Source organism: Lathamus discolor, chromosome Z, assembly GCF_037157495.1.
Source record: "Lathamus discolor isolate bLatDis1 chromosome Z, bLatDis1.hap1, whole genome shotgun sequence".
Lineage (NCBI taxonomy): Eukaryota > Metazoa > Chordata > Aves > Psittaciformes > Psittacidae > Lathamus > Lathamus discolor.
In genome coordinates this window covers 67,213,649-67,227,401 of record NC_088909.1, presented here as the reverse complement: position 1 = coordinate 67,227,401, position 13,753 = coordinate 67,213,649, and the positions used below count along the sequence as shown (strand labels likewise).

At 40.9% G+C, this 13,753-nt stretch overlaps 1 protein-coding gene across 2 annotated transcripts in view; it reads right to left on the bottom strand.

The window, feature by feature from the left end:
• PTCH1 (patched 1) overlaps positions 1 to 13,753 on the bottom strand; it is a 69,998-nt gene that overhangs the window by 43,766 nt on the left and 12,479 nt on the right. For both annotated transcript variants that reach the window (XM_065662054.1, XM_065662053.1), the window contains 2 exons: positions 1,518 to 1,707; positions 107 to 176 (listed from right to left, as the gene is read on the bottom strand). In XM_065662054.1, the coding sequence (XP_065518126.1) occupies positions 107 to 176; positions 1,518 to 1,707 (260 nt within the window). The remainder of the gene's footprint in view (positions 1 to 106; positions 177 to 1,517; positions 1,708 to 13,753) is intronic.

The window sequence follows — 13,753 nt, the reverse complement described above, 5'->3', positions numbered from 1 at the left end:
AAATCAAAAAGGGGAAAACCACAGTTATACTAGAATATAAACAAAACAGCACAAGCTGAATCATGAAAACAGACGAATCTTGTAACCTGGTGCCAACTGCACATACCTGGTCCATGTAACCTGCTTCTGTGATGAGTTCTCCTGATTTGTAACACAAATGTTCCAATTTCCACTGTCTGTAAGAAACATAACAAATTTTTTTCTGTCTGGGTTCAGCTGTAACAGTTGTTTTTCTCCTTCTTAGTAGCTATTGCAGGACATTTTCTTACACAATTCCTGAAAATTTATCTTTAAAATGTAACAGACATTTAAAATTATAACTCATATACACATATTGCCCTCAAGCAGTAAAGCATTAAGAAAGGCAAACAGTATTCAGCATAGATGAAAATGCCTCACAAAAAAAAAGGAAATGCCTTTCTTTCTGTAGTTACAGACAAGATATTTGTTTCAGTTACTCTCACACTCTCTGTAAAACTCATTAAAAATAATGGAGCTGCTTCTTGATGTTCAGGCTAGTCAGTACATGTTAAAGTGACAAAAATCCATCCTTATATAAATGAGACTGCTTGTGACTTAAGATGCCACTCAGTGACAGAAGTGAGAGAGAAGCCAGCTCCAGCTCAGAAGACTAGACCATTCCCAGCTGACCCACGCATGCAGAAGAAATGAAACCACTATGATTTCTGCCCTCCTTTTTCAGCTATGAGTCAGCTTCCACTTCCATGACTTCTAACACCTTAGAGAAGGCAGGAGCTGGTTTAAAGATAATTGGAGCTTCAGCGTTAGTTCATTGAGGCATCAGCTGGATGTGCTGAAAAGATGGGTGGAAAGACAGGGAGCTTCATACCTCACAGGCAGCACCCCTAGACAGATCATCATGTAAGTAGAAACCCCAGAGGAACCACTTTTCAGGGAGATATCTTACTAGCCTAAAGCTGGTACCTTACTAAGGTGCACCTTTATTATTTTTTGTTGGACCACACACAGCTTCCAACCTTCAGTTGCACACATGGATACTCTGAAGACCAGCTGTACTGTCTGTGTTACTAACAGCTATTATTTCACCCACTGCCATTTCCCTTTATATTCAAACTATTGGATGGATGGTAACCTGCGCTGCTGATCACAATCATTACGTACCCCATGATGGTGTCAGCAACTGAATTCAACTCTAATATGGAGGGGTTTTCATGTTAGGAATCCCAAACATAAGGTCCTACGTTTAAGAGTACAGACACCACTCCTTTACCAAGACCAATGCTGGATACTGCAGCACTGCCCATAGGGGTACACTCTCACAGTCTTTTCCAACACCACTTACCCCTTCTTATTTGTTAAAAGCCAACTTGTCACCACTATGATGGCACAAAGTCAAGTATCAGAAACCAGCGATACTCAAATCAAAACACAGCCTTGAAAGGCTCTGAAGTGCTGTTTAAAAATAGATGGAGGGAAGCATGTGCCCACTTTTTAGCTGTTAGAGATGGTAAGAAGACTTTTGCTTTTTCACTTACCTGTTGTACATATAGACATGTACTCTGCTGGCCTGAAGTGCAGAGTCTAGGTGCTGTCGGAGTGCTTCTGTTGTTAGTACATTAGCACCATCTTCCTGTGGAGTCTGGATCATGAGCTGAGGGTTAAACATGGCCTCTTCTCCAATCTTCTGTCGTGTGTAATTTAACTCCCGACTCACTCGTCCACCAACTGATGGATAAATATCAACAGCTTTGTTATTAGCCAGTGACTGTTTATTCTAGATTCACTTGATGAGCGCCCTCCTGTCAGAAAAACTTGACCATCATGTTCATGCGTTATTTGGTCTCAAGCTGATCACAGTATAACTCTAAAACTATTATTTGAGTAACACTGCAAAAACCTATGTTCCTCATTAAAATACCATTGCCTCTACTGCACTAAAACACTGACATGTAAACTGGAGCCTCAAACACTTTTGTCTACATTATAACCAATATCCCATATGTAAAAATTAAAAGAAGCAAGCAAAAAAGAAAAACCTTTTCGTTGCAGACCAGACCAAATACTACGTACAATTTCTTACACTTGTATAAACAGTCTGCTCCAATAGCACATTTCAAAATAAATGGTTTTAATTTACACTCTTCTTCTAAATAGTTTGGCAAAGGCAGAAAGAGAATGTTTCTCTTCAGTTACAGAAAGGGAGGAGCAAAACAGTAAGTGTGTAGGAATACTTCTTCCAGCCTTAAATAAATAAATAAATAAAAAAGGAGGAAAAACAAATACCAATTTCACATTAAGAGAGGCAGTTGTGAGTGCAGCAGACACTAGTTTACTCCAGTGGTCCAGAACCTGCACAACATGCTGTGATACAGGGGATCATTCATGAGCAGCATTTGTTTTTCAACCCTTGTGAGCTGAATGGTGTGCCCCATATTAAAACATGGTGGGGGTTTGTGGGGAGAAGAAAAAAGGCAGAGAGAGGCTGTAGAGTTGACAAGCTCTAGAGGGAGCCATACTCAATTTGCCTTGACAGAAAATAACAGGTAAGAATTGAAAATTATCTTCTCTCTTACAAAAAACGCATTCAGCTAGAGTTGATATACTTTATACAATCTTCCCTGTAGTGTCTCCAACAAATGCATGTGGGAGGCAGGGTCAATTAATTAGCTGAATCAAGACCACATCCAGATGAGGAGGACAAGAATACCACTAACATGTTTCCATCCCTTACCATTTACTACCTTTATTGCTCTGCTAAGTCCAAGCTACAGACCTGGTCTAATTTGTTACATTTTTTTCAGTCCTAGTCAGCTTGGCACTGGTGATCTGAATTACTGCCAAGGTTCACTTGAACAGAACTGCAACACTGTGAACAGAAATTAGGCATGTACATCTATCTCCTCCTGGGTTGTATAGCAGAAGACTGATCTGTAACCAGTTGGCAGTGCGGGAGATGACATTCCCAAGCCTGAACAGGGACATACTTTTTCAATCACTTGGGCCTTCAACCCACCCGTAGCCCCCTGGGGCTAAAAGGACCACCAGGCAAGAAGTTGGGCCCCTGCAAGGATACAGCTGTCAGAATGAGACCCTCAACAATTAAACCATACAGTCATTCTGGCATGAAGCATTGCTTAATTTCTTGTTCAAGAATTCTTTGAAGAAATAAGTGTTTCCACAACACACTCCATTTTTTCAGCACAACTTCCTTACCTAGAGTTGCTTTACAACTTCTTAACATCCCTCTTAGTACAGTGGGAGAATAGACAACCACTGAGACTGCATACGCATGGTAACAGAAAGTTATTGTTAATTTTTATCAAGAATTAAACCCTGAAAGTACTTTCACTCATCAGGTTTGTGTTCACACCATCTTTCTCCACCAACCAGTGGTCTATGAAATACTAACAAATTTTGCTTCATCTTACAGGAATACAGGCTGGGGGTAACGGAGAAGAGTTCTCCTAATCTGTATTTCTTTGAACCAGAGCTTTCTTTTTCAGTCCTTCACATTGCAAATGCTTCCAAAGACAAAATTTCTCTCTCCCTCTTTTGTGTCTCAATGCCAGCCAAGACAATAACGTCTCCATTTTATAAGGGCTGTGGAGTCTACCATAAACATCTGATACTATATTCTTTCCCATTCCACCCACAGTTTCCTTTTGAATTTAACCAGGACTTAAACCAACAAATCATGCTTCATGCAAGACAAAGGGTGGCATTCCTATCTCTGCTGAAAGTGACTAACTGCTTACTATCAACAGAAATGATTGCTTCCTAATCAAGGTGCTGTCAAACCACATCAACTTCATTGAACAAGGCAGATTTAGCTAATCAGAATTGCATCACACAAGTCAGTCATCAGAACAGAAGCTGTTTTTTTTCCCCTTTTAACATTCAAAACAGGAACAGCAAAACCACCCAAGAAGGCAGGCACACGTTCCAGAACCCAGCAGCAGACCCACTCCACATTCTTCTTAAGGCATTACACCATTTAATTATTTCCTTGATGTGTCTGTTTTGTATGTTTCTTCAGCCAAATACAGTACAGGCAATTGTAGATACTTTTTACAACACAACACCCAGGTGCTAAGAAATTATAAATGTAGATTGCAGAGAAAAATTCTGACTGCCAAAGTCAGATTATGTGAAAACATATGGACAGACCAGAAACAAGCAGATACATCAGTGGCCTTTCAACATATGAGAAACAATAGAGAGCAAAAGGGAATTAAAAAAGTTTCTACCAGTTATGTTTTCATTTATTTTAACTAAAAGTTTGCAAAGATCACTGGAGGCTGCCATACCCAGAGATCTTAAGCCTTCACAGTCAGCACAATCAGCTGAATATGCTCTTTTTAAAAATCAAGTCCCTTGTTGCCTTTTTTTGGGCTTTTTTTTTCCAACTATTCATAGCTGGTGCAAAAAACTAGGACAGAAACCACTGAAATGCACCTTAAACCTCTCACCTTACTGTGCTGAAGATATGCAATACTATGCTAAATGCACACACTTCACAGAAAGTAGTTTTTTGGAATTGCATGAAAAAAAAACCCCAACAAAATAACACACATTATAGTCATGGGCAACTTCCACACTACAGGACAAAATGAAGTAATGGGAAACATAACCAGGGAACAAAATTCTGGTGTTTTGTGATTTTCCTTTACAGAGTGCTTTCATATATTTGGTGACAACATTTTATACTTAAAATGCTACTGACTTAAATTGTACGTACGGAATACAGTACCATTATTTCCCACTTTATTCCATGTCAAAGACAGACAGAACTATTTCACTTTAATATCTGGGTGACAAAATCCATGTCAGTCTCCTTTTTCGATATATCAAAAGCCACTTGATGACATTCAAGTCCTGTATTACATGATTCCTTATGATTTAGTGCCTAGAGTTGGTAACACAAATTCCCACAAGCTGAAATGCTGATTTAAATATCAGATCGGTACATTGTTTCATGGCCAGTGGTAACACAATTCAGCAGACTTGATGATCTTAACGGTCTTTTCCAATCTAGTTGATTCTATGATTCAACCCTTCTAGAAGTGTCATCAGATTCTGGGTGTCTGCTTACTACACCTGAAATCTAGCCTGCCTGCTAGCCTAGGGATGAGATACTATGCCAGCTCTACAATTTTGCTAACAAATTTTTTGAAAGGGAAAAAAAAAATCACAACAAAGTAGTAACACCAATGTCCTAGCACCATTTCTTAGTTTCTAATTCTCAGAAATATGTTTGAAGACCAGTGTTCAATGTGAGATAGCTTTATTGACAGCATCTTTTTTGTTGAATATTACTCCTTCTTTAAAAAATGTGTTTTTTTTTTCCAGAGAACAGGAAAGTGTCTTCCCCTTCCCCCCCACCCCAGGCTTCCTTCTTAGCATTTTGCTGTAACACATGACATCTGCCTTGAGCAAATAAGCACCCCATACCATGAGACACACTGCTGCTCCTCCAAAACTTCCACACTGACTCAAATAGAAGCTGGTCAAGATACTAAATTCTTTGCCCTTTCTGACTGGCCGGAAGAGAGCTGTAATTGTCAGTGTGGATGCTGGATTGTTAAGAACTATGTAAGGACCACCATGTCTCCCTCCCCCAAGAGCAATGAACAGCTGTCAGGTGGTAACAAGTTTTAGTCATCCTTAACTTGAGGCAGACCTGAACCCGTGACCTAGAGGTGAAAGGCTCTAGATCCCACTACGAAGCACTGAGGTCACAGTCCCAGTGTTTCAGTCATCACACATTAAAATGCTTCAGTGCATCTCAAGTGAAAACCCCAGAAAAACAAAACTGCTTGCCTCTAGTGTATATCTGAACAACACGTATGCACCCTCCAATGACACAAGAGCGAAATCATATTTGTTTTCACTGGCACAATTTCTGGCAAATTTCCTTCCACTGACTTATTAACAATTTCAAAGTTACTGGGTCATTCAGTATGTGCTCATTTCCTCTGTGAATGCCAGTGTCTTACCTATGTCTTTGTCACAACCAGCATTCAAAATTTACATGTCATTACATTAACATGCTTTTAAAGAACTCTGGAAACCACCACTAGGAACTGCAGTCCCTTCCACACTGAGTAGTTTCAGGAAAGTCTGACTTCTGCTACACTAAGATATCAGTCCTAAATCAAGCAATGAGTGATAGCTGAAAATCACTGCTAGTTAATTTACTGTCCAACACCTGAAAAGGCAGGAAACATTTCTTTCTCAGAATATGTGAAATGTTCCATTTCAGGTTACTGGAATTGCATCACATACCCTGAGGTATGTGATCAACCGTTCAATAGTCACCTTGTGAGCAACTGAGCCACAAGTCGCTCAGCAAGCTCCCTCTAAAAAAGAACATTCCTGACAGCCAAACACTTGGGATAAAAATGTTTGCCTGCCAATGTGTAGGACTGACAGGCAAGATTTCCAGAAACACCCACTGGGTTTGCAGCCTAGATTCTTCCCTTACAACCCCTTGAAGTACATGAACATAGCAAAACCTTCTGGAGAACCTCCTTTCTGAAGACTATGGGCCTTAAGGTGTTTCCACGTGAACATTTGTTGGAGGGCTGACACATTCACAGCTTTGTTTGAGCAACACCATCTTTTCCACTCTTCCAGGACCATACATCTGTAGCATTAGAGTAATCCAGACAAAACTTTTGACAGTGACAACTCAAAGCAATAAAATCATACATGTAATATTCACAGGCACCTCACACAAACAGTGTTTTCTTTTCATCCCTACAAAAAAATGCAGATATTTTCTGATAAATCAGGTATGTAGATTAGTACTCCTTACAATGCTTACATTATGGTCTGAGCATTAGACAAGGCAGGCAACCTCTGCAATCCGTAGTATTTGTTACCACCACAACAGGAAACAAAAAGAAAATAAAACCACTTCATGACTCAGTAACCATATAAAAACAAAGACTGAGAATAATATCCCAATGTGTTCACCCAAGACTCAATGTTTACGAATCAATCCAAAGAGCAGCAGTGTGCAGAGGAAGACAAGAACAGCCCAGGCTCACATGGAGTCCACACAGCCCCTGCTGTACAATGCTCTCCACCCAGGGCGAGTACTGTGCTGTGGAAAGCTGCAGGCACCTTGTCTTCTCACCCTTTATCACCCTCTCCCTGCCAGGATGGGCACAGGAGGGGTTTTTGTCTTCATATTTCTCTCTCTGGCAACCTACATATCCTGTCTTCCTCAACTCTGATTGCTATTAAGGAATTTCTCGTACTGAACTTTCTCAAGTAGTCTCTCCTTGTGCTGTTGCCTTGGGCATCCCTATTACACGCATATACAGGTGTTACTCAAGAACTACAAAATGAAATTAGTTTCACCCTGTTACAGTGGTGCACAGATAAGCCAGGCAGCCACAGCTTTGCCTCCCTGTCCTAACTACGTACCAGGATTAGAAATGTCTGCACCTGCCACACAGCAAAAGGCAGTACTTAATGACACCAATGGCAACTTCTATTTTTCTGCATCCTTGATAAAGGATCTCATGAGAATAAAACATGGAAGCCAAAGACTACTTACACAGGATCGAAACCTCATATAAAGAAACTGAGATAGAGAGCTGAAGTTCTCTGGCAGGTATGAAGATTACCCTGCCCTTTACTGGGCATGGAAAAATAATGGCCTTTTGATTTAAAGTTTCCTGTTCCTCTCTAGGGAGTTCTGTCTTTGCATTCTCTCAGATGTTTCAGCTTGTCTGTGCTGCTCTTTGTCAGCAAGAGAATATAGTTTTTCTGCATACAGTCAGCATTAGTCAGCATCCTGACAGAAGAACAGAGAAGACAGCACCTTCCTCAGAATTACCATTCTCTAGGCCTGACTGGCAGAGTAGAGGGATAACACTTTGCTGGGAGGAAGTAGAGCACACTTCCATTGACATCTAAGTCAGTACAAGACATGGGACTAATTGACACGTTCATTTCTTAAACTTTTAAAATGCTGACTACTTGTAGAATCAAGAGCTGCTACTGCATTATATGGTTGTATTATTAACTACTGACTGTTCGATATTATAATGTATTTGATGCATCTGATACTCTAATGATACTTAGGATGGCTCTCTTAAACCCATTGGGATTCCATTATAAAAAAGTTTTGGTTACCTACAATAATTTCTTTTCTGCTCATTTATTTAACTACGCAACATAAAGACTTCACAGAGAGTGACTAAAATTGAGCTACTGAAAAAATATCTGCTAGAAATGATGAGCTTACAAGAGCTAGAACACAGTGGTAAGCAATCAGCGTCTTACGAAGAATACATGGTAATTCAATAAGCTGTGCAACAGCTCAACAAAAAGCTGTCAACTTTATCACGCAATTAGACATGATCTCTGGCAGGACTGGACTACCGGCAGTCAGAAATTCCATGCAATGTCTAGGCTTTCTCGCACAGCATCTTCCCTACTGAATACACATTACTTGCATTCGTATAGCTTGCATGGAATAGTGATGGTTGTATCTGCCCATGTTAAGACAGCCTGTGCCATACCATCTCCCTTAACAATGTCCAGTTGGACACTCTATGCTGCTTCTTCTCCTTCTTTTCCTCCAACAAAAGGAGGCCCTCTGTCTAGAATATTAACACATCCCAATGTGAAGACATAATCGATTTCAATCTCTTTTTAGCACCACTGACTTCTAGGAAAATCTAGAAGCAATGTGACCATCTCAACCATTTTTGTCACACTGAGAACAAGATAACACCAGGTTCTTAGTTTTTGCTTAAAAAAGAAAAGAAGCAAAGATAAAAAAAGACTATGGCCTACAAATGCAAAAAAGTTACCAAAAAATCCCACCCCAAGAATGAAGCACTTCAGAATGCTGGGTTTTATCTCCCGAACCATCATATGATATGAGTTAAATTACCCCTCACACATGCTGGGGATGACTCCAGTGTTGCTGTTACCGATTTCATTCATGCTGAAACAACTATGAACAGCAAAACTAAAAACATGCGTCAAAGACAGCTTTTCATTTTATCACATGATAAAGTTTAGAGCTGTGACAAGGAAGGACACAAAGCTGTCTGCGTACTCAGGAAGACAGCCCAACAACAGCTGCCTCTACTTGTAGTGGGAAACCTCCCCTGCAGTTTTAGGAGCTAGACCCTTTTCTTTCTAAAAATCAAATAAAAACTGATATTACATGTATGCATCTACATTCCCATAGTCAGAAAAATATTATCTCTGATTGGGTAAAATAGATTGCATTGATGCATTTCTTGCTTGATGCCCCTCTGGGTTGAGAAACTGGAAAAGTTTATTAAAAAACCCCACAAGCTAACATGAACAAATTGAACAGTTCAAACACAAAAAAACCCAAACCAAACCAACAACCAACCAATAAAACATGCAAGCAGCTTTGAAACGTACAATAACACACCAACTTGGTACATGCAATTGAAACTTTCCAATTAAACATAGAACACAGTAGCTGCTTACTGAGCTGCGACACATGTCCTTGGTAACAGGATATGAGCTGTTCACCTCTGGGTCAGTGGTTCTAATCCAGCCAGGAACAATAGTGACCACAAGTTGTTTACCATCTGACAGCTGTTTGCCAGCTTATGTGAAATGATTTGGTGGTTTCAGGCCATTTCCTAGTGGGCAGGTGTCCATATTATAGAAAACTGCCATCACAATTGGCATCCTTGTTGACCATCCCCACAAAGAAACTGAGGAATGAATGGGCATAGAGAGTGAACTATCCTTTCTTCCAAAGACATGGTCCCTTCAGGTCAGAGCTAAGCCACAGCCTTTGGTGGAGAAGGCCAACTATTGAATTTTCTGGCTGAAGCAGCAAAGGAATAAAGGACTCTAGACTGTGCTTTTTCCTAGAAATCAAGGAGACAACCTACAGTGATGATACGCAGCTAATACAGGCTACCACAACTCTCCAACAGTTATGATCATGTAACAGTTCATACCTGCTGAGCAGCAAAGCTGACTTTTTATTTTTTGGTAATTTAAGAAAATATTTCAGCACACTTCATAACAAGCCAAAATCCTCAATTGTACATGAAAGTGACTAAGTTTCTAGGAGTTCTGCTGAGAAGGGTAATATAAGTGGCTTCAAGGTCTAAACCTAAGGATTTCAGAATGGCTGAATATAATTGTCTTAAGTTACTTTAGCTTGAATAAGGAGCTTCTGCAGGGTAATATGTTAAAAACAGTTTACCGTGCTGTTCCACAGCAGTCAGCTTTCCTCTAGGCCCAGCTTTTCATTTAACCTCTCAGTGCCCTTTCCTCAAATATGTAATTGTTTTCCTGTGTGGTTAAAAGCAGCATTTCTAAGTCTTTTCATCTCTACTCCTGGGATAGCACAAATTTCATCTGTACATGGAATAGCACAAAATTTGAATGTAATTTATTTATTTTTTTTAAAGGCACAGCAAGCATCAATGAAAAATCCTGTCCATCCAGAACCTTTTAGTCTCCTAAATAGTGCTTTAGGAGATGGCAAAACTAATATATAGAAAAATGAAAGGAATGAACATGTTATGAAACAGGGTACAGTTTCTTTCAAGTATTCCCTACCAGCTGCTTGCTGTACCATCTGTTGTTGCCTAAGCAGCTTCCTACTGAATGGCTTTGCACTGAAGCAGAACTGCTCTCACTGTTGGACACAATCAGGTCAGGTCAGCACTCCCCCACCCAGCACCGAACCTGCTGCCTCTCACGGCTCCCCCTACCTCGATGTTTCTTACTGGCCACCAGTTCCCCAGACAGTTCGGCATCTGTCAGGAGTCCCATTTTTCATAGTTTGCTTGCTATTCACACCGACCAGCGAAGAACACATTTCATTTTGTCCAGGGCGCAATCAGAGATTCCCGTCAGATACTCCGAGAGCGTGACCATATGGCCGAGTTTATTCTGAAGCAGAAATGGCTGGGAAAGAAAGCTGAACAAATGACCAAACACACCCCACAACACAGCCTTTATTTCCTACTTTCGGCTACTCTGGTCATGCAGGTAATTTCACTTCACCACCAAACCCGCCAGACTACAACAACGGTCTGTTCTCCCTTTGAAGGAGAGGTTACTGGAAGCTCTGGGAGTGGGGAGACGCGCCGCTGGCCCAGCCGTCGCGGGTACGCACGGCAGCTTTACACCTCCCTAAACGCGACCGAAGACGCCGCCGCGGCTACTGTTGTTCAGCCGCAGCGGGGCCCCTTCCTGCCCTCTCCAGCTCGGCTTCCGCGGAGCCGGCCTCACCTCCCTGTGCCTATCCCGGCGCGGCAGGACGGTCGCTGCCCGGTGCGGTCCCCGCCGGGGCCGCGCGCTGCGGCCGCCCCGCCCCACCCCGCCCCGGGGAACGGCAGTTCCAGCGGCGCTCCTTGCCGCTGCATCTGTGCAGGGAAACACACATCGCTGGGAGCCACTTTCATGATTTTGTTGCGAGCGGGATTAGCTGGATTAGGGGCTGATTCATAAGGACCCCCTGCGGCTGTGAGGAAGTTTCATCACAAGGTCACTGTGGTGTGAACTATATTCTGTCAACACCACCACTCCTTATAGGCGACTACAAAAAATACAAAAGGGGGAGGGGAGGGGAACTGTATGCGAAATATATGAACGAACAGTTTATGGCAACAAAGAGATTTACCGATTTCCCCATCAGCAGGTTAAAAAGATGTGAACCCTTCAACGCTGTGCTCCTTTAAAACAAGAAACCTGTACTAGTGATTTTTAATTTGTAAAGAATTTAGTGGTTTAGGAGGTGGGAGGAACCTGGGGAATAAGTGTAGCAACCCACACACAAAACCACACGAGGAACTTTTGGCACTTAGTCTAAAATCAGTCATGCAGCTCGAAGATGGTTGCGCTGTTGAGATTTTATTACATATAATGCTGTCACCTTCAAGAGTATTCAATTCCTAGCCCCGAAGCGCAGTCAAGAACAGAGACATTAAAAAAAAAAAAAAAAAAAGTCGGTTGGGATGCAGAGGGAAGGCGAATTAAAGTTTTTTGTTTGTTTTTGCTCCTTAAAGCTTAATTACCAGTCTCGTACTCTCTCCCCACCAAAGATTCCCCTCACCCTATCATAATCACATGGCTCAAAGACAGCAACACTTTTGTAGCTGGCATGATGGAAAATAAAATCTATAGTGAAAGAGGGGGACTTTTGTTTTGCCTCTGTGTGTGTAGTTTTTTGGGGGCTTGGGTTTTTTTTTTAAAGAGCAGTCCCTCTTGCACAGAACCAGGCTGTTCAATCAAAGCCTTATCTGTTGTATTTCTGTCTGTCTTTCTCTTCAGTTTAGCGCATTCACCAACAAGAGAAAAGGGGGTAAAGCAATGGAGGCTTTGACCTGCAGCTGTAACACAATACTTTCGCACAGCCCTGTCGACCCCTGACATAAATTTTACACCGCAGCTGGCATTTACACACTTAACATTACCATATGTATAGCCTACTCTGTGCTAATTATGCTAATCACCTGTCTAACTCTCTGCTGCGAAAAATGGTTGTATTTAGCAGTCCACTGCCTACCAATACAGCTTACTGTGTGGCTGAAATGTACATTCAGAAGGCTCTGAATGGCAAGATTTTTCCACGTTGCTGGCTTCATTCAGACCACAGAAAAATTTATTCAAGTCAACTGGTTTCGGTCCGCAACAAAAAAGTTACGAGAAAAAAGTGAGTGTGTTCCTGCCCTAACATTCTAAGTCTGCTTGCAAGCAAAATGATAAATCAATTGGTGTGGGAAACAAAAAGAGAGAAAGATTTCTTTTGCAAGCCATGTGAAACTGTAGCCTATTTAAAAAAAAAAAGGGGGGGGGGGAAGAAAAAGAATAAAAAAGGTCATCCTATTTCCCCAAATCTCTAGAAAGAGTAGTTAATAGATGTTTATGCCTGATCACAATTCTCTCAAGTTGCTAGCTTTTGTCTACATTTGGAAGTCACACTAAACAAGTTTTAGTTTTGTTTCTTGATCTTACTGATTTGCACTAGAATTTCATATTTTCTAGTATCTACCCCTTAAACAGCACCATCTTCTAAACAGCGAAGTCTTCTTTTCTGTATGGAGAGACCTTCAAGAAGTCATTAGAGTAAGACTGGTGTAAATGAAATCTGAATCAGGCCCATGTCAAAAGGCAAATAAGATAAATGCACAGGAAATTGTCACCAGGAAAAATGGTGCAACAAAGTACCTTCTTTAAGTACCTGTATACTTTTTTTTTTTTTTTTTTTTTTTTTACCATTACAGGTAAAGTAGCTTGGGAAGAAAAGAAAATAAAAGGGTTTGGGTTTTTTTTTTTTTTTTTTTTTTTTATCATAGTGTAAGCAGGAAGGGAGATGTTTAAATGAGTTCCTAAAGCGTATTTTTCTTCTGGGTAGCTCACTGAGAAGATTACACTGAGATCTGCACAGGGATTACATGCTTGTAGCTATTTCAATACAGTTTATCACATACAAATAAGTTCCTACAACCCCTTTCCCCTCTGCACACACCCAAGGAAGCTATGGCAATTCACAGATCTGTCAGATAACCCAAACGTAAATCTGATTACTGCATCCCCCTCAGCAATTGCCTTTCGGGTCAGATTTGTGGAATCTGCTTTCAACTAGTTTTCAATGTTATGAAATTACATGTTCATACACAAAATGGAAAAATGTGCAAATAAACCTCCTATATCCAGTACCACATCTGAAGAAGATAAGCACACTGGAAGGTAAGTCATTGTTAATACACAGCAAAAGGTATTTAATTAAAACCAAGAA